The sequence below is a fragment of the Mytilus edulis genome, chromosome 1 (genome assembly GCF_963676685.1).
Source record: "Mytilus edulis chromosome 1, xbMytEdul2.2, whole genome shotgun sequence".
In the NCBI taxonomy this organism is placed as follows: Eukaryota; Metazoa; Mollusca; class Bivalvia; order Mytilida; family Mytilidae; genus Mytilus; species Mytilus edulis.
This window is the reverse complement of record NC_092344.1, coordinates 86086749-86108125: the sequence shown is the minus strand read 5'-3', so window position 1 is coordinate 86108125 and position 21377 is coordinate 86086749. Positions and strand designations below refer to the sequence as shown.

The 21377-nt window shown below is 32.0% G+C and overlaps 2 protein-coding genes across 2 annotated transcripts in view; one reads left to right on the top strand and one right to left on the bottom strand.

Moving 5' to 3' along the window:
- The window catches only part of LOC139493448 (ubiquitin-protein ligase E3C-like), a 29462-nt gene extending 29223 nt beyond the window's left edge, over nucleotides 1–239 (bottom strand). The window contains exon 1 of the mRNA XM_071281855.1: nucleotides 39–239. Coding sequence (XP_071137956.1) covers nucleotides 39–104 — 66 coding nt within the window. The 5' untranslated portion in view covers nucleotides 105–239. The remainder of the gene's footprint in view (nucleotides 1–38) is intronic.
- LOC139493455 (diphthine methyl ester synthase-like) lies at nucleotides 232–12001 on the top strand. Its single transcript, XM_071281867.1, has 8 exons — nucleotides 232–437; nucleotides 1609–1669; nucleotides 2640–2703; nucleotides 3223–3331; nucleotides 3858–3978; nucleotides 6626–6665; nucleotides 8571–8677; nucleotides 11114–12001. Exons 1-8 carry the CDS (start codon nucleotides 300–302, stop codon nucleotides 11323–11325), a joined length of 852 nt encoding a protein of 283 aa, XP_071137968.1. The 5' UTR covers nucleotides 232–299; the 3' UTR covers nucleotides 11326–12001.
- The last annotated feature ends 9376 nt before the right edge of the window (nucleotides 12002–21377 follow it).

Below are 21377 nucleotides of genomic sequence, written 5' to 3'. Positions count from 1 at the left end.
GATAATGGTGTAATACTTGAATTTGATTATCTATGAACCTTTTTACTTGCGCCTCTTAAAGATTGTACTGGTGCTCGACGGAAATTTCCCTCAAAACTATACATCTTTCACTTTCTTCGTTGTCTGGATTGTTGTTATTTCTAGAATTCAAGGGAGTTAATAAATGTTAAAATTTATAACAGCGTCAGTGATTGGTCATCGGAAAAAGAAACGTCCAATCGAAATCTATAACACTTTTTGAGGAAACTTTTTCCGGAATGACACACGTGTTTTGAAAATCAAAACAAACAGATCAGCTGATGATGTTTTATTTTATTGGTTTAGGTCTTGGGGATGCAAAAGACATAACAGTTAAAGGTTTAGAAATCGTCAAAAAATCCAAAAGGGTGTATCTTGAAGCATATACTTCTATTTTAACAGTTGGCAAGGAAAAATTGGTAAATTTTACATATTAAATTATGATTTATAAATATGTAACTAGTTCATTTGATTATTGTAATCTCCTGAAGATTAATTTATTAAATATGCAAAAAAGTAATCTTGGCAATTAATAGTATTATTATATAATAACCCTGATTGATTGATCAATGGGATTCAAAGATAAATAGTCGAAGAGGGTAGAAATGTGCTAACCCACATGATGAAATGATGAAAAACAGTAAAATATCTTAAAATAAACTTAACTATGAACATTCTTTTCCATTTTTACCCTTACAGTAGCTACAAAATGGGATTTGATGAATCACATTGAAAAAATACATGCTAACGATATAAATTTTTGTTATATGAAATTATTCACATGTAATTTCTTGAAATGAGAAAAACCAAACAACTCGGCATGATTTGTGGGTCTCCAGCAAGTGAATGCCTTTTTACCATATATATACATGATATATGAAGAAGTATAAATTTAGAAATTATTGTGACATTTATTATTCGATTTTTGAAGAATTGACAAAGTTTTTAGATTATTTTACAATTTCAGGAAAATATGCATTTCAATATACAAGTATCAGAATGTGAGCTCTTATTATTGAAATAATCACCAAATCACATTACATTCACATTAATTAAAATGTACAATATTTTCTGGATTTACACATGTACAGTTTATAACAAGTTCATTCTAAGGCTTGAAAATAATGTCACATCATTATCAGACATATTTTTCTGACATAAAATTAAACAACAAAAAGAAGAATGTGTTCCCAGACAACAATCTGGCATAGGTTACTCAGATGGTATAATTTATTACCTATACAATAACAGAAAATAATTTGTATTTTATTTTATAAGTATATATTAGTGTTGGAGGAAAAATTTCAGCAAGAATTTAAATTTGATAATTGGTCTATAATATAAATGGTTAGGTAAACTAATATTAAACAGTTGTCATTTGGTATAAGAGAACAAACCTCCAATTTTAATATTTAGGTCAAACGGATTTATTAACAATTGGCATGCAAGCAAAACTGTTGGGATTCTCAATTTCGTTTAAGCTATATTGTCTATACATGATGACTGATATATTAATATACATGCTTTTTAATACAGGGTATGTTTTACCAGTAGTTAATGCTTGTTTCAAAAGGTCCATATGTTTTGCAGGAAGAATTCTATGGCAGGGAAGTTATATTGGCTGACAGAGATATGGTTGAAACACAGTCAGGTATATAATTTATACATGTTCAAGTTATATACATTTGTAATATTGGTTTAAAATTTACTTTTACAGGATGTTTTTTTTTTGCCTTCATTTATTCGTCAATAAACAATGGCGTAGCTAGGTTATTTTTACGTGTACACCCATACCTTGGCAAGGGCTCCAAGAACCCCAAACTGGTTTATGTTAAACAATTGCTGGTAGTGGATTAGAGCTAGAGAGCAAAGCCCCCGGAAGCTAACGATTTATCGAGAATGAATACCATTCCTGTCATTAAAAATTCATCAGTAGCAACATACTTTAGAATCTTAATGGTTTATTTGTTATGTTGAATTATTTTGTTTATTTAAAATATAATGATCATTGGATTCAGAGAAAATGTCAAAACCAGTAACTGTAACTAAAGGCAACAGTAATGACAGTAGTATACCACTGTTCGAAAATATGATTTAAAAGAGCCGAAATTTAGAATTGCTATGTCTTGCTTTAGCGTCATAAATATGTCACAGGCTCGACAAAACTGTAAACCTTAAAACGAATCTCAGCAGATAATGAATTGCTTTAAACAAAAGGGAAGTGATTAAAAAAACTCACAGAAATTCAGACTTGACAGAAAATGAACAAATATATAATATGATATCATTTGGCTGAAAAGTAAATTTCGTCAATTTGATCGCAATTACAAACCAAAAATTCATGTATTTGGTTTGTATGTTATATTTGTTATTCTCATAGGATTTTGTCTAATGCTTAGTCCGTTTCTGTGTGTGTTACATTTTAATGTTGTGTTGTTGTTCTCCTCTTATATTTAATGCATTACCTTCAGTTTTAGTTTGTTACCCCAATTTTGTTTTTTGTCCATGGATTTATGAGTTTCGAACAGCGGTATACTACTGTTCCCTTTATTTAATGTATATATTAAAAAAAAGCCTAGATGACAAAGCATTGATTACTTTTTCTATACATGTATTTGTAGATGAGATGTTTGAGGGATCTGACACAGAGGATGTTTCCTTTCTAGTTGTAGGTGATCCATTTGGGTAGGTTTACCTTTTTAGGATATAGAAGTTGTTAGTATTTGTATGGTAATATGTATTTAGCATTGATTATACAAGTCTTATGTAAATTGCACAAGCAGCACAACCCTATTTCTCAGTCAATGCTAAACATTGAATTATTCTTATTATCATACTGACTATTATTTCTAACAAAAACAAGTTTAAAATTATCTCTAGATATCTATAGTTTTAAAATTAGTTCTAAATATCTATTATTTGAAAGTAAGTTTAATTCTAAAATTTTTAATAAGTTTTATGGGAGATTATCTTCTTGCAGATGACAATGGCTAAAATTTCTACGATTTAAGGTACATTTAGAACCAAAATTTAAGATTTGAACATTGACAAAAGAGAAAGTTGTCCATTTTGAAAGTGGTGGCTGCTCTTGTCTTCTCTGTCTAAAAATTCTGAAAGCTCAAGAGAACTACTTAATTTGTCTACAATTATTTTATGCTTTTGGAACAAACAACTTTTATTTAAAATTCAGTCAAACCATTGTAGTGCAACAACCCATACAGATTTAGTACTGAGAGCTAAGGAGAAAAACCTGGAATACAGAGTTATACATAATGCCTCCATAATGAATGCTGTTGGCTGTTGTGGTCTACAGGTAGGCCTGGTTGTTTTCAAATATTCACTATATGTGCTGCAAATATTGTTTGAGTCTAGTAGAAGCTCATTACTGCTTCTAAAATTTGAATTTAATCAATTTTTTTCAGATCACTTTTGCATGTACAATAATAATACCCATACACTCAAGGTTCTAAAGGAGCGACACTTTTTAAATTAATTAAAAAGATAACATTTGTTATAGAAGATAGTAGAAAAAACAATGAAGAGTTATATCATACAAACACATGCCTTATACTCTTGTACAATTATTAATATTATATATATAAGACTTATTTGATCACAGGCCACACCTTTTATTTGATATATTAGCTATGTTTTCTTATACAAAAGGGACCATATTATCATTGAGAAATAGTATTTTGATTTTAATTGATAATACTGTAACATGAATTTTAAACTTCATATTAGATTTTTAATGTGGAATATGAGCTGACATACAGTACTTTTAAAATAAAGAGATATAATATATGAAATGAATTGTAACTACTATTTCTATGTTTCAGTTGTACAACTTTGGTGAAACTATATCAATTGTCTTCTGGACAGATACATGGAAACCAGATAGCTTTTATGATAAAATAAAAAGAAATAGAGATTTAGGAATGCATACATTATGTTTATTAGGTATGCATTTAGGATTGTAAAAAGAGGGAGGTCCATGGATAAGCATGCAATGGTTTTGTGATAACACAATGCACAGAATATAATTTTTGGCATGAACATTGTTTTCTGTCTTTTGCATTTAACATAGTAAAAAAGAACTACAGCAAGAAAACCTATAAAATTTTGAATAAAAAGCAGCAAATTTATGACATGAAAAGAACCCTTTACACTGGTGTTATGAATATAAACTACTGGCAATGTAATATTTTGTAGTGCAAAGCATTATATGAAAACTGATAACTGACAATATCAGTGTTCCCCTTGTTGTATAACTCTGCTTAGGTCTTCTTAAAATTGCAAATCAAAGCTATGTGATGTTTAACACATTAACCAGGCCTAAATAACTTTTACCTTAACGTCATAATGAATGAAGCAATGTTGATAAAATTAACCCGAATGTATTGAGTCATCATCAGGTTTTCTTATGTAACAAAGAAAATTTCTTGTTTCTATAAAAAAAACTCAAATGCAATACGATAAATTGATAATCAGATTTTCATCATATTTATTTTGTAAAATATAATCAGCTACAAGTACTAATATGAACCTTTTTATACGACCACAAAAAATTTTTTTGGTTGTTTATTGGTATCAGGTCGTCGTCCAAAGACAGATGATTTCCGTAAAATAACTTTAGTATAAGTAAATAGAAATAAAAAAAAAAAGGATTGATTTTGGGGGTTTTGGTCCCAACAGTTTAGGAATTAGGGGCCAAAAAGGGGCACAAATAAGCATTTTTCTTGGTTTTCGCACAATAACTTTAGTATAAGTAAATAGAAATCTATGAAATTTAAACACATGGTTTTTGAACACAAAAGGAAGGTTAGGATTTTGGGAGTTTTGGTCCCAACAGTTTCGGAATTGGGGCTAAAAAGGTCCAAAATTAAACTTTGTTTGATTTCATCAAAATTGAATTATTTGGGTTCTTTGATAGGCAGAATCTAACCGTGTATTTAGATTCTTAATTTTTGGTCACGTTTTCAAATTGGTCTACATTAAGGGGTTCTTTGATATGCTAAATCTAAACATGTACTTAGATTTTATATGAATTTGGTACTTACCATGAAATTACATTTATATTATATAGAATATGTTTGCTTTCACAACATGTTCTCATTGCAATTAACTAGATGATTAAAAATAACATCCATAAGATGTACTCACCTATGTCATAATTTACCTGTGTAACATACAGTAACTTTAGTTTTAATTTGTCGTTTAATTAAATAATAACAATTGTGTGAACAAAAAAAATAAAAAATGATTTTTTTCTAGGGGTGGTGGTGAATTGTGGTTAGTATATTTTACCCTATAAATTCATATAAAATCTCTTCTTGAGATTTCAAAAACAACCATTTATGATTATGGGCCCAGTTTTCAAGTTGGTCCAAATCGGAGTCCAAAATTAAACTTTGTTTGATTTCAGCAAAAATTAAATACATGGGGTTCTTTGATATGCTGAATCTAAACATGTATTTAGATTTTAGATATTTGTCCCCTTTATCAAATTGGTCCACATTGAGTTCTAAAGGGTCCAAAATTGAATTTTATTTGATTTCATCAAAATTTGAATTCTTGGGGTTCTTTGACATGCTGAATCTAACCATGTATTTAGATTTTTGATATTGGACCATAATAGGTAAACATCCAATTTAAATTTTATAGAGTTCTTAGACCACATTCATTCTGTGTCAACTATTTAATCACAATCCAAATTCAGAGCTGTATCAAGCTTGAATTTTGTGTCCATAACTGTTCAGGGTTAGACCTCTGCATTTATATCAAGCTGCGGCCTGCGGAGCACCTGGTTGAACTCATTGTCTTCAGCCACTAGACAAAAAGTTTCATATTGTGACTTGTAACTGATATTTAGTTTAAACATATTTATTTATAGTGGATTGGGAAACAAGTTTTGCAACTTATATTAATCCCTTTCCACTTTGCGGGTGCGAGTGCTGCCTTGTAGCGGCATTAGCCTGCTCTTTTTCGAAATCTACAAGGGTGTCTTTCACGTGCAAGAGATATGGCTCTCTCTTAACACGGGTCAGCCATTTATCTTCCCCTTCCGACGGACTATCATCGTTTCCTTGAGACCATACTCGCAAATGGTGTCAAGGGAGAGCAGAAAATTCAGTTCCTGAAATTTTCATCCCAGACGGGAATCGAACCAGGATATAACTGATATTTGACAACATCAATATGCAAACAACCTGATAATGAGTACTATCAGTACTATCGAGATGTGAACTACTGAAATATTAACTTTTTTCATTTTCAATTTAAGGGGGCCAATGAGGTTGACTAATCAAACCTTCTCCTGTTTAATTTATTATAAATGATAAATATACACTGCGAACCAAAAATTACTACTTTGCATAACAAAATTGAAAGCTGCATCAAATATGAAAACTAAATGTCTGAGTTTAATTCACACTTATTATGGAACTTATGAAGGCATGAAGTTCTGGCATGCACAAATTGTTTAAATTTCAGTTTCAATGAAATACTATGGTTTAGTTGTTATTTACTCTGAAACTTGCTGTTTGCATTGTATATTTGTTATTTTGATAGAGGTACAAGGTTTACAGTTTTCCATTTTTTTCCCCAGATATTAAAGTTAAAGAACAAAGTATAGAAAATTTAATGAAGTAAGTATATTTTATTCCTTAGTAAGCTTTATTATATATAGATCTGATGAAATCAAGACTGTTAAAAAAATAAAGTTTTTATGCTGGCATTGTTTTACTTATAAATTCTGGTTCTTACAAAGTAATGACAGGAATTGTCAAAAACATTGCACAGTACAAATATGTCAAAGGCCAGAGGCGGATTTAGAGGGAGGGCCAAGGGGGCCCAAATTTGGTTGATTATATAGGGAATCACTGAAGCATGACCAGAGCAGGCCCCTCTTAGGCAGTCAGTGGGCCCCCTCTTATGAAAATTTCTGGATCTGCCACTGAAGGCCACTTTGACCACAAACCACCCAACTTTAATAAAACCATCTATATTATTAAAGACAAACAACAATATAGAGTCACTGATTAACACATGACATAAAGTTAAAAAATGCAAACATTTCTTACTAACAATTTAACCATATTAAACTCTACAATAGAAGCTTGAATGTTGATATGGTCTAGAAAAACCCATAAAAATTTTGCTGATTATAAATACAAATATTGCTTTTTTTCATAAAATTTTGATAAACATGTGTTACATTTAAAAAAATCTGAGTAACAGTCATTGCTGGTAATCAAATTTTATAAAGGGTATTTAGAAAGCAATATATTTGTAATTGATATTTTCAGTCTTATTTCTTTTTATTTAATGGTAAACAATGTCTCTGTAATAATATTTAGATGATTAGTTATTGATGAGGGAAACCTATTTATGCATGTTATATAGTAATTTTGCTGTATTTTCTTTTTAGCTCACCTGGCCCAAAGGGCAAACTGAGATTTCTCATCACTTGGTGTCCATTGTCGGTCGTCTGTCGTCCGTCGTCGTTAACTTTTACAAAAATCTTCTATTCTGAAACTACTGGGCGAAATTTACCCACACATTGGCCACAGTCATAATTGGGATATCTAGTTTAAAAAATGTGTCCGGTGACCCGGCCAACCAACCAAGATGGCCCATAGGGGTAAAATGTAGATTTTGGCTTATATCTCTGAAACCAAAGCATTTAGAGCAAATTTGACAGGGTCGAAAATGTTTATCAGGTCAAGAACCATCTGCCCATTAATTTTCAGATGATTGTTAGGTTGCTGCCCCTGAATTAGTAATTTTAACGAAATTTTGCCGTATTTGGTTATTATCTTGAATATTATTAGCCTAGGGTATGTAGTTTAAAATTGTGTCTGATGACCCCGCCCGCGAACCAAGATGGCTATTTCTAGTACATAGGGTAAAATGTAGTTTTTGGCTCATATATCTAAACCCAAAGCATTTCGAGCAAATTTTTGAAAACAAAATTGTTCATTAGGTCAAGATCTACCTACTCTTAAATTTTCAGACCATTCATGCAACCCGTTGTTGGATTGCTGCCCTTGAATTGGTAATTTTAAGAAAAAATTTCAGCTTTTGGTTATTATCTCGAATATTATTTTAGATAGAGATAAACTGTAAACAGCAATAATGTACAGCAAAGTAAGACCTACAAATAAGTCAACATGACCAAAATGGCCCTTTATATTCAATTTTTAACAATATTCATAAATTTTGTAAATTTTTACAAAATAATTTCCACTGAAATTACTGGGCCAAGTTCATTATAGATAGAGATAATTGTAAGCATTAAGAATGTTCAGTAAAGTAAGATCTACAAACACATCACCATCACCAAAACACATTTTTGTCATGAATCCATCTGTGTCCTTTGTTTAATATGCACATAGACCAAGGTGAGCAACACAGGCTCTTTAGAGCCTCTAGTTTTCCATACATCTCTTATACTCAATAGTATGAGCACATTCAAGAAACTTAGAAACAAAGCATATATTGTAATGAAGTTACAAATCATCTTGGTATTAATGTTATAATGTTTTAATTAGAGGAAAGAAGATTTTTGAGCCACCAAGATATATGTCTGTGAATACAGCTGCAGAACAGCTAGTAGAAATTATTCAAAGAAAGAAAGAAGAAGGGGAAAAAGATTTGGGTAAGTTGTGAATTACATTGATTTCATAGAATTTGCATCCAATAGATAGCAAGTGAAATTATTATCTATACTATTACCGAGAAGACCTCATTTTGTGTGTCGCTTCTCTTCCTTCCACAATAAATTAATCATCATGCCTCTGTGTTCTTTAGGTAACATGCATAGTCGCATTTGTCATCCATTCTTATGATTATTCAGATTGAGTTATTTTGGGAGAAAAACGACAAAATAGGTGTCGTGATATTGTTTCCGTTATCAGACTGACTTTTAGTCATAGATAAGACTTCCAGTTTTAAACATGCACAAGAACAACCAATCGTATTTTAGATTACAAAAATGAAAAATAAATAAGCCAATCAGAGCATTCTCCATATTATGGTTTTTAGATCATAAGTACCACAACTATTATACCTCCTTAGAGACAATTATGTTTTTCGCATTTATCCAACTGTAAACTAAGCTTATACTACTATAATATACAGAGACTCTCTGTATTCTGTCTACTTTTTTTCTGAAATATTTACTATCTAAGGGGTCATACCAGTTGCATATATATATATATATATTGAAATAAGTAAAACATGTGGAAACAAGAATGTGTCCAAAGTATACGGATGCCACATCAACACTATCATTTACTATGTTTAGTGAACCGTGAAATGGGGTAAAATCTCTGATTTGGCATTAAAATTAGAAAGATCATATCATAGGGAACATATTTACTAAGTTTCGAGTTGGTTGGACTTCAACTTCATCAAAAGTACCTGGACAAAAACTTTAACCTGAAGCGGGACAGACGGACGAACGAACAGACTTGAAAACATAATTCCCGTAAATGGGGCATAAAAATTTATTATTGAAAGTGAAAACTTTAACCTGAAGCCGGACAGAAAGATGAACAAACGAACGAACGACGAACAGACTAGAAAACATAATTCCCATAAATGGGCAATACACATTCATTGTTGAAAGTGAAAGTAGTGATTTGGCCAATATGAAAGTAGGGTAGGGATTAGAGGGAGGCAGGACTTATTCGGGACGTCGGGATCAGGTTTTTTTAAGCTCAGGATTTCGGGATTGATCTTTACAGGATGCAGGAATTTTTTTTTTTTTTTAATTTCGGGATGTCAGGATATGAATTTCGTTAAAATACGCACCTTGGGATTTCATGTTTTTAAGCCCAGGATTCGGGATCAGGGCACCTCAGACCACCCCTCAAATGAGCTTTAGTCATTTATACGAGATTCAAATCCTACCATTGGCATGTTAATAGGGCTCTCAAAAGGAAAAGCACTGATGGATTGTCCTAGAAGCACATTTTATTAGAATAATAATGGTATATAAGCAGTTTCATTTATTTCATGTTTGAAGCAGTGCAAATTTTAATTTAATTTGACTTTTACCAATATTGCATTGTAGCAAAGAGGAAGAATAGTTGTGGTATAATGGCCAGAAACACGAAAAATAATTGAATTTAATAGAAAGGAAACACTTAATGGACTTTGGAAAAAAGGGAGAGGGCTTTTGATACCTTAAATGAAATTTTCCAGTCATAAGATCTTTTACAAAAATTCATCCCACAACAGTTTACAAGCTGTATATGCCCGCGATTTCGCGGGTGTGTTTATAGTTGTCTTTAAGATTAAAAAAAAAATCTGTACAAATACCATAGTATTTGGATAATTGGAAATTTTTGTGGAAGTTGTTTATAATGAATTAAATACATTATTTACCTTAAGAAGTAATCATTATATAATAAAATAACATGCATGTTAAACCAGCAAGAGCAATAACATAGATTTTTTTTTTTTGTCTGTTTTTTCTTTTGATGTTTAAAGTTTGTTTGCCGAATTGAAACATCTTTGTGAATGTAAAAAAAGGTGTTAAAACAGTGTTGCATCTTTCTTGAAACACAAAACTTGGAGAGTAGAGGGAAATCATATTGGCTGGAAGTGATGAGACTTGAAGAAAACGACAAATAGAAATTTGAAAAAAAAAATAGTTTTGACTTTTAAGATTTCATTTACTTTTAAGTCTTCTTGGCTGATTGGACTATTTTATGACTAAATTTTATTTGTTCTCAAAGCATTTTATTTTCAAGAAAATGAAAGATACTCTATTTTGCATGTGGGGCTGTTTATTACAATACTGCCATCTACCAGTATACAATGCAGTTCATTTGTAATAATACATGGGTTATTTACCATTATGAAATTTGGTATAGATGATAAGATCATTTGTAATAAATCAGAGTTATTTCCCATTATGGAATAAGATATATCTGTAGACCATTTGTATTAAGAAAGTACACCACTAATTCATTGCCCCTTCGCTTTCTATGTTAAATTCCTCAATTTCAAGTAGGCACAGCTCTTTTGTTTCTGAAATATGTTATAAATGTAGTTTGTTTGTAATACATTAAATTATATTTTGTAGCATTTACAGAAGATACAATATGTATTGGACTTGCACGTATTGGATCAGAGACACAAACAATTATTGCTGCTACCTTTACAGACATGATGACCGTAGACATTGGTGCTCCTCTCCATTCTTTTGTTATTCCTGGAGAATTACATCCATTAGAAAAAGACATGTTAAAACTGTTTGCCTATAATGATGATGTCAAGCAGTTATTAAACTCCTGAAAAAAATTCTGATGTTTGTAATTATATTGTGTTTATCTGAAATACAATGATTTCAGATTCAATTTTTCATGACAAAAAAAGTCAAATTAAATTAATGTAAAAATCTCTAAGACAGTATATAAAAGATTTGCATATATGCAAATTCTAAAAATAAGTTTTCAATCAACGTAGAAACTCTGTTACAATACAAGCTAATCATGATTTTCTGTAGTATTCTTGAAAAAAACAGAAACAAGCAAATTTCCAGTTTAATTTAAAGAATACAAATGGAACTTTTTATTATAGAAAGTAAACAATTGATAAGTTGACAAATTCGTACTGTTTCTATGGTTGTAAAAAGTTGAAAATAGCTGTATGATTTAAGATTTTGTATGGTATATACTTGTATATAAACAAATTGTAGAACACAGACAAAAAGTCACAGAACAAATAATTTTGGCAGGTTTAAATCATTTTGGATCTTGGGATGTCTCTTAATTCCATGAAATTATAAAGGATTGACCACTTAAATGCATAAATTTAGATTTAAAATCTAAATCACTGGCTACAGCATTTTGAACAAAAACAAATCCTAAAAATGGGTAACAATCTTATGGTAAAAAGAAAGTTGGGTACACCTTTTACATTTAGTGTTTTAGGGCACTGCTTTGTTCTTAAACATATATATAAAAACAAATCATTGTTCTTTAGATTTTGATATTTAAACAGAGACTAATAGGGAAAAGTCAATGTTGGTATAACTTTTAAAAACAAGAATGTGTTCAAAGTACAGGATGCCCCATCCGCACTATCATTTTCTATGTTGAATTGACCTTAAAATGTGGGAAAATCTCTGATTTGGCATTAAGATTAGAAAGATCATATCATAAGGAACATGTGTACTAAGTTTTAAGTTGATTAGACTTCAAATTCATCAAAAACTACCTCAACCAAAAACTTTAACCTGATGAGGGATGAACAGACTGACGAACAGATGAACGAACTAACGAACGGACGAAAGGACCCACAGACCAGAAAACATAATGCCCATAAATGGGGCATAAAAATGGACAATTAGAAGACAATTTCAGTCTGCACTCTAACTTAAGTTTGTCTTATTCAAAATATTGCTAAGAACAACAACATACAGACAGAGTTTAAATTTGGACAGTAAGTCAATTACCATTCTAGAGAAATGCCATTTTTAGCTCACCTGGCCCAAAGGGCCAAGTGAGCTTTTCTCATCACTTGGAGTCTGTCGTCCGTAGTCGTCCGTCGTCGTTAACTTTTGAAAAATCTTCTTCTCTGAAACTACTGGGCTAAATTTTACCAAACTTGGCCAAAATCATCATTGGGGTATCTAGTTAAAAAAATGTGTCCATGACCCGGCAAACCAACCAAGATTGATGCCATGGCTAAAAATAGAACAAAGGGGTAAAATGTAGATTTTTTGCTTATAACTCTGAAATCAAAGCATAAGAGCAAATCTGACGGGGGTAACATTGTTAATCAAGTCAACATCTATCTTCCCTGAAATTTTCATATAAATCAGACAACCCGTTGTTGGGTTGCTGCCCCTGAATTGGTAATTTTTTGGAAATTTTGCCTTTTTTAGTTTTTATCTTGAATATTATTATAGATAGAGATAAACTGTAAACAGCAATAATGTTCATCAAAGTAAGATCTACAAATATGCCAACATGACCAAAATGGTCAGTTGATCCCTTATGGAATTATTGCCCTTTATAGTCATTTTTTACCAATTTTTTCGTAAATTTTTGTAATCTTTTACAAAAATCTTCTCCACTGAAACTACTGAGGCAAATTTAACCAAATTTGTCGAAATCATCATTAGGGTATGTAGTTTAAAAAATGTGTTTGTTGACCTGGCTAGCCAACCAAGATGGCCACAATGGCTAAAAATAAAAAATAGGGGTAAATTTTGGCTTATAACTCTGAAACCAAAGCATTTAGAGCAAATCTGCCAAAATAACCCAAACTGAATAATCATAAGAAAAGATGACAAATGCGACTATATAGACCTATATAGAACACAGAGGCATGATGATTTCACTTGAATTATTGTCAGCTTATTCGAATATGTGCTTGTTTTCTGGCACGTTTGAAATCATTTGAAATGCAATTCATCTAATGTTTGAATGTATATTTACACATTCATGTAATTGTAAACATTTAGCATGTTTTAAAAACAGGAAGAAATGTTTATAAGTGCAACACACAGTATTTTTGGACAAGAAATCAATTTTTCTTACACTTTTAAAATTCAAATGAAGTAAAACAAGAAATCAATCTGGTTGACGCAACAATGACAATCTGATACACAGAATAATGGGTCTCAATCAACACTGATTTACAGAAATCTTTAGTCTTAGATGCTTGATTTTTTATTAGTTGTTATTGGCTTTGAACAAGCTGTCAGTAACTGCGTGCAGTGGCGGATCCACAGGGGCCGTGTAGAGGGCGTACGCCCCCCTTTTGCTAGGACTTTTTTTTTTGTGTAAAAAGATTAATAAGACAAGACTTCGTGAACTTTGCCATTTCCCGTGTATTTAATTTTTATGAGACAATTCTTTACATATAAATTTTTTTTTCTCGCCAGTATTTACTGATTATGTCAAAAGTAAAATTACAAAATACTGAACACCGAGGAAAATTCAAAACGGAAAGTCCTTAATCAAATGGCAAATTTAAATGATAAAACACATCAAACGAATGGACAACTGTCATATTCCTGACTTGGTGTAGGCATTTTCAAATGTAGAAAATGATGGATTGAACCTGGTTTTATAGGGCTTAACCTCTCACTTATATGACAGTCGCATCACAGTAGAGTGATTCGGTATGGTTAAGTTGACCAGTTCGTCGAAAAAAGTCACTCAGTCATTTTGAAATTCAAATTACAGGAACACATTTGCAATTCTGAGCATGAAAAATCATGACACCTTCAAAGCTGCAAAGGATTGAGCAAGAACGTATTGACTTCTATTTCACAGTTCAACCAAACAGAAAGTTATACTCTATTATACTCTCATGAAAAAAAGTTCCACATTAATATTATTTACCTACGAAATCATGTTTAACCCCAAAGGTCCCCAAACATCCGCGCCTATCTTAAAATAACATAGCTGAATAATAATCCCCAGTCAGTATAAGCTCTGGATAGATTTAAAGTGCAAGGTACGAACCATTTGTTTGAGGAGGCAGTCTGAGATATTTGAGAGAACAAATCTTACTCCTTAAACAAAAATTCTGGCCGTATTTAGATTAAAAACAATAATCTCGTCCACTTTTTGGCCAATAGAAACGAAAATTTCCAACAGAATAATATAACGTTAAATGAAAATAATGAATAAAAAACGGGCGTATTTTTTTTGAGACGGGGGTTTGCATGAACTGATATGATTGAATACTTTTATCAAGATCTGACTGCAACCTGCCTGCTGGGTGTGGCCTTTATGTCTTCATTTGTCGACCGTCATTCATAAATTCGTTGTCATTTCAGACTCATTCGTAGCCTATGGTTAATTTTCAATTTTGTTTGGTAAAACATATCAACCAAACATTTGTATAAAAATTGCTTGTTTGTCTTTTTTAACTCGTGTCGCTCGTATTGTAAAATTCATCAAATAGCGCGGCGTGTATCTTGTTTACAACAAGAAATCTGTGAGTTTATGCTAACTTAATATACAACAAGCGAGAATTTTCCATGTCTATTTTTTACACTGACAAGTCCCACATCAAATATATCAGTTCATAGCTTTTGACCCATACTATCATTTTATGATAGACAATTTATGGGGAGAATACAACATCAAAAATGTCCAACCCTTACACTAAACAGCAACTATAAAATATACATGCCCCACGTCACGAACCGTTTAAAAAGTATTTTACACTTATTTTATGTTTTTTAGCCAAAAAAAGGTCCCAAATTTTTTCGCATCGCTCCGCTCGGCAAATTTAAAAATCTTCGTCCCCCACCCTTTGCAAAATCCTGGATCCGCCTCTGTATTGTATCTTTAACCTTATTTTACATGATTTCCAAAGCATCTGTAAATACAGGTGAGCGACACAGGCTCTTTAGAGCCTCTAGTTTAATCTTCTTGGCTTGTTGTACTTTTCTTTTTATGAAATCACAGTATCACATTACTACATACATGATAAGCATTTGAATTTATGTAGCATTTGATTTATCTCAAAATTTAAAACAGCTGTTTTGCATGTCAGCCTATGGAGCTGTTATAAATTACAAGACTGTCACCTACTGTCTTACAGTATACTGCATTCGTAATAATACAAAATGCTACATATAGTACTGAAAGTATGGAGTTAAATTTTGCATTGCTAATACATTCATACTACTTTACAAATGCAATTGTATTTCAATGGATTAGGGAAAAGTTGAAATTGAATTGAGAATTTAGGTTGTCCTAACTTTTTTAAAAACAAATCAAGTGATAAAGCAAATAGATCTTGTACATGTTTCTCTTTGTTTCTTACACTTGGTGCTGCATTAAACAAACCCATGCAAATCAATTTGAATTATGAACACAACACAACTTTCACACTTACTTTGTTCTTTTGATTTTTATCAATATTATTTTCATGATATATATCCCTTTGCAAAATGTGGTCCACTATTTTTATGACCCCACCATAGTGAAGGGGGCATTAAGTTTGACCGTTGTCTGTCTGTACATACATATGTATGTATGTCTGTAGTCCCAAAATTGGTTTCCATTCTCTTACTTTAGTTTGCCTCAACCACATGTTATGAAATTTACACAAAATTTTTACTACCACAAACACAGATCAAGTTTTAATTTTGGTGGTGTCACTTTAACCATTTTAGAGTTATGCCCCTTTACAAATGAAAAAAATGCTGATTTTTTTTGTTTCCATTCTCCAACTTGAGTTTGCCTCAACAAAATGTTATTAAACTTATACACAATCCTTATTACCACAAAATATAGATCAAGTTTGAATTTTGGTGATGTCACTTAAACCGTTCTAGAGTTATGCTCCTTTACAAATGGAAAACTAGGTGAATTTTTCGTTTCCATTCTATAACTTTAGTTACCCTCAACCAAATTTTATGAAACTTATGCTCATCACCACAAAACACAGATCTGACAAGTTTGAATTTTGGTGGTGTCACTTAGACCAATTTAGAGTTATGCCCCTTTACAAATGGAAAAATTGGTGAATTTTTTCGTTTCAGTTCTCTTAACTTTTAAAAGTTTGACTCAACCAAATATTATGAAACTAATATACAATACTCGTTACCACAAAACTCTGATCAAGTACAAATATGTGTAGTGTCACCTTTTGCCTTTTGGGTAAAGAGTTGAATGAAATGCAATCAAAACTCTATGGGTCTGACTTGATATCAAAATCTTCCAAGGTTTATCACTACCTTAAGATGCAAAAAATATAGTGCATGGATCAAACATTCTATTACTCGAAATTTGGCAATGAAATATATGCTCAGATATTCAAGTCACAAAATAATGTTATAGTTGTCAAGGAAATTACACAACTTTTTTTTTCAAGGTGCATGCAGGAATCTAATATCTGTTCTAAAAATATCAATGATGTAATTGTTAAAAGTAATCTAAAAATTGAAGTTATAGTTCTTGGTCCATAATTGTAGTTGATTCAACTACAACCAATGCTTTATATACAATGCAATATTCACTGACAAAATTAAAACAATCTTTACCCTTTCGGTGCTTACAAACACTTTGATTAATGTTCTTCAGTTTGTCCCTTTATAACTTTTTATGATATGCAAGCGGGGGCATCATATGTGTCCCATTGACACATTTCCGGCCATTTATTTTATATACAAAACTATGTCAATGCAAAATGTCCAACTTATGAGCTTAATATAGCTACATATTATTGCCTCGGGTTTCAGGTTTCACTTCATATTTATTTTATAGGGTATACATTTAAATTCCTCCAGGATATAAACAACCACACAAATACTCTCAAATTTCTTTTGTAATAATTACATCTCTTTAAATCTGTCGACAGGCGGAAATAAAGGCAATTTATACCATTAGTTTCTTTGATTGTACCTTGGTATTTTCTTACTTTTTGTTCTTGGCTTAAAAGTAAAATTATTGAAACAAATGTCAATTAAAGTGAACACGAAAAAGAAAATGCCAAAAACGAAACACTAGTTTCAATACTTTTGTACTGTAACTAAAAAAAAAGTTTATGTTCACAAAGTGCTAGGATATCCCTTTTAAACGTTGTTTTGGTCACATCCGTATTTGAAAAAATAAACTGCATGACGGGTTGACAAGGTAAGCATGGTAAGTTAACGGTTGTTTATCATGTAAAATGTCAGATACGGTATGTTTTGACATCAGAATGTCTGCAATGGAAAAATCATGTGCTTTATATTTGTATTCCTTGGTTTGTTATAAATCGTTGTTTTTGTCGTTTGAATTGTTTCACACGTCCTGTCTGGGTCTTTTTATAGATGACCATAGTGAGGGTACGAGTTGTATTCATTGTTGTGACCAATAGCTGCATGCTTACGTGATATAGATACAATGGATAAGCGTTGATTCTTGAAAAAGAAACCATGAGCCCGCAGGGCGAATGGTTTGTTTATCATGAATCAACGCTTATCCATTGTATCTATAACTTAAACTATTGTGATAATATCTATTCAAAATTAAAGCCTATTCTTAATTAGAAGGTATTGTAAGTGAGTTTAAATAACCTGGTTATCGTGAAAAACGATGCATTACAATAAATTATATATATTACAATTAAATGGTTAAAACAATACAAATACATGTTGAACACACCACGTCTGTCCTTAAAGATTTTCATTTGTCAGGTATCTGATCATTTTTGACAAAATGAGACATATTGTTTCTTATTTCTCATAAGATTTAGAATGAAAATGGGGAATATGTCAAAGCCGGGGACAACAACTTGACAAAAAACATATATATAGCATATATTTAAAGCATATGTCCGAAATTTCTAACAAGAAGTCTTCTTCTGGGCATAGCACGATTTTCTAGCATTGGAATTTGCGAATAAACAGATGAAATCATACTATATTGATTTATAAAACAAAAATGAACACCTAGAATGTAAACATTTTCATTTCAAACATGTGGAATAGCTAACAATGATCCGATTATAAACGGAGAAACTCGCTTTTATTAAACAAAATATCCACAATAACTTAAAAAAAAAAGAAACAAAACCGGAAAATTAAAGAATAGAGGCAACAAAATAAAAAATACAAGGATTCGAACCTAAACCGCCAAGTCTTAACTCATTAAGCATAACCATGAAACATCGCGGCTACCAACTGATACACTACGAATGCCTATTATTGTATATATAAATGTACAATCCATGTGTGTCCGTTGTACCGATGTATATCAAATATTCATTTATATATATAAGTTAGACAATTAAATCGTAACCAATTGGTAGTCGAGAGGTTTCGTTGATATGATGATGTTAGTGACATTTAGGAGAATTCTTGGACGGGTTCGATTCCCAGTGCAGGCATACAGAAATTACAAAAATTGAAGGTAAGTTTTTAAAATAATTCCATTAGTGAACAGAATTCAGTAAATTGGCAAATTCAAACTTAATGAAATTAGACACACAAAGAACACAATTGAATATAATTTGGTGAGTCCATTTCAGCGACGGATTTAGGAAGCGTTGATTCTAGAAAAAGAATCCACGGTAAATGAATAGGTTGACGTCACCACAATGGTTTAAATTCACGTCATTTGCCGGATAGTGGTTAGTTGTCTCATTGGCGATCTAACCATATCTCCTTATTTTAATTTTAATATGAGTTAGATTGGATTCTACATTGAAAAAATACTTTTATAAGGCTAAAAACATCCCATTATATACCCCTTTTTATGTTCAACAGACAAGTTATTAAAGTATATATGTAAGATATTACTAAGCCATTCATAGAATAAACATGGTAATATCAGAAGAGCGAGTCGATCAGTCGGGCTTTCTCGTGGCTCCTGTTTAAATAGATTTTGAAAGTAGTGTTTTGTATCGATAATCAAATGGCAACGTGACGTTCCCTCCTCCTACGACTACAAATAACAAAAAGATGCAGACAGACATGTGGGTAATTTACGGCAAAACCGATATATATGTCAATATTTATTAGGATTGAACAAGCATGTACGAGCCCAATGGTGGTGGTGCTTGTATATCAATATCCTTATTATAGAATCTACTAGAATGATGTCAGTTTGTCTCTTCCTGTCCGATTGGGCCTGCGATAATAACAATAATATTTAGTTTAACCAACACCCTATAAAGCGACAGAAAATCAATATTTAATAGGCCCAAAGTCAGTGATATTTTTCAAAAGTGAACAATACCATATATCTTTTTTCATATATATGAATCTTAACAGAACAGAGAGTTTGAGTTTAAACAATGTAACAACTCTATTGTTTAAAACCCATATCGCATGGTCAACAACAAAAGGATACAGGTACTGCCAAACTTACAAACCAAATTTTTGTATCTATGGCAGAATTAAGTAAAGGTTTTAAGTAGTTTGTATCTGTATTGTCTGTTACAGTGTTTCTATATCATGTTCTTTACAAAGGAGACATTGATACGATGTAAATTTATAAAAAATTCACACGGAAATCACAAATTACTTCCGAGAAATGTGCGTGAAAAAGGAAATTCGGAAAAAAAAAATCGCTAAGATGACCGTAAATCACAATCGAGATGACCGTAACAGAATCAGAAATTCATAACAAGGGTGACCGTAATTGGTTAAAAGATGACCGTAATTTGTAAAGGATGACCGTAATTTCTAAATGATGACCGTAATTTTTAAAGGATGATCGTCAATTCAAAGAAATATCCGTATTCGTATAACAAATGATTAACAGTGTTGACATAAAACAGTGGCGGATCCAGCCATTTTAAAAGGGGGGGGGGGGGGGTCCCAACCCAGAGTAAAGGGGGGGTTCCAACTATATGCTCCCATTCAAATGCATTAATCGGCCAAAAAATGGGGTGTTTCAACCCCCGGACCCCCCCCCCCCCCCCCCGGGATCCGCCACTGTAAAACGTATTTATATGAGAGTATTATCCTATAGGTAGGAGAAAATAAGACGTGCTTTAAATACAAAGTTCACCATATATATTTTTTTTACGGTAGAGGGTATAATTTTTAAAATGAACATACAACAAGACATGCACATGAAAAAGTGGGGAAAACATGCAGCAAAAGCGCGATTAAATGACACCTTACAAGTATAATAAAAAAAAGTGTGCTGCACAGCCTCCAACTAAAAGCCAAAAGATTTTTTTTTATTTCTGGAATTCCTTGTAATGACATATAATAAATGCACTTTTTTAAAAATGCCAATGGATGTACACCCATTGATATTATATCGTCTTTGATTTGTCTTCTATTTTGTCTTGCAAGTAAAATAACAGAACCTGTTTTTAAAATACTACGACCAAACTATTGAAGGCGAGCTCCAGCAAAATAGATCCTTAAAATAGTCTTGTGCGTATAGCGTATCACAAGGGGCAGGGGCGGATTAAGCCATTTAAAAAAAAAGGGGGGTCCCAACCCAGGGTAAAGGGGGTCCAAACTATGTGTTCCCTTTCAAATGCACTGATCGGTAAATAAAAAGTGGATTCCTACCCTCGGACCCCCCCCCCCCTCTTTGGGTCCACCACTGAGGGGAACCTTGTCAATTTGCATATACAGCAATGTTATTCAGATATAAAGACAAACTAAGATTTTAATCTGCTTCCTCTGGAACCATACACACAGGCTCAATTACCGGATATTCATATGTTTGATTAGTGTTTTTTACGCTCTATTCATGGGCATTATGTTTTCTGGTCGGTGCGTCCGTTCGTTTGTTCGTTTGCTTGGTCGTCCGTCTGTCCCACCTCAGGTTAAAGTTTTTGGTCGAGGAGGTTTTAGATGACGTTGAAGTCCAATCAACTTGAAACTTAGTACACATGTTTTATATGATATGATCTTTCTAATC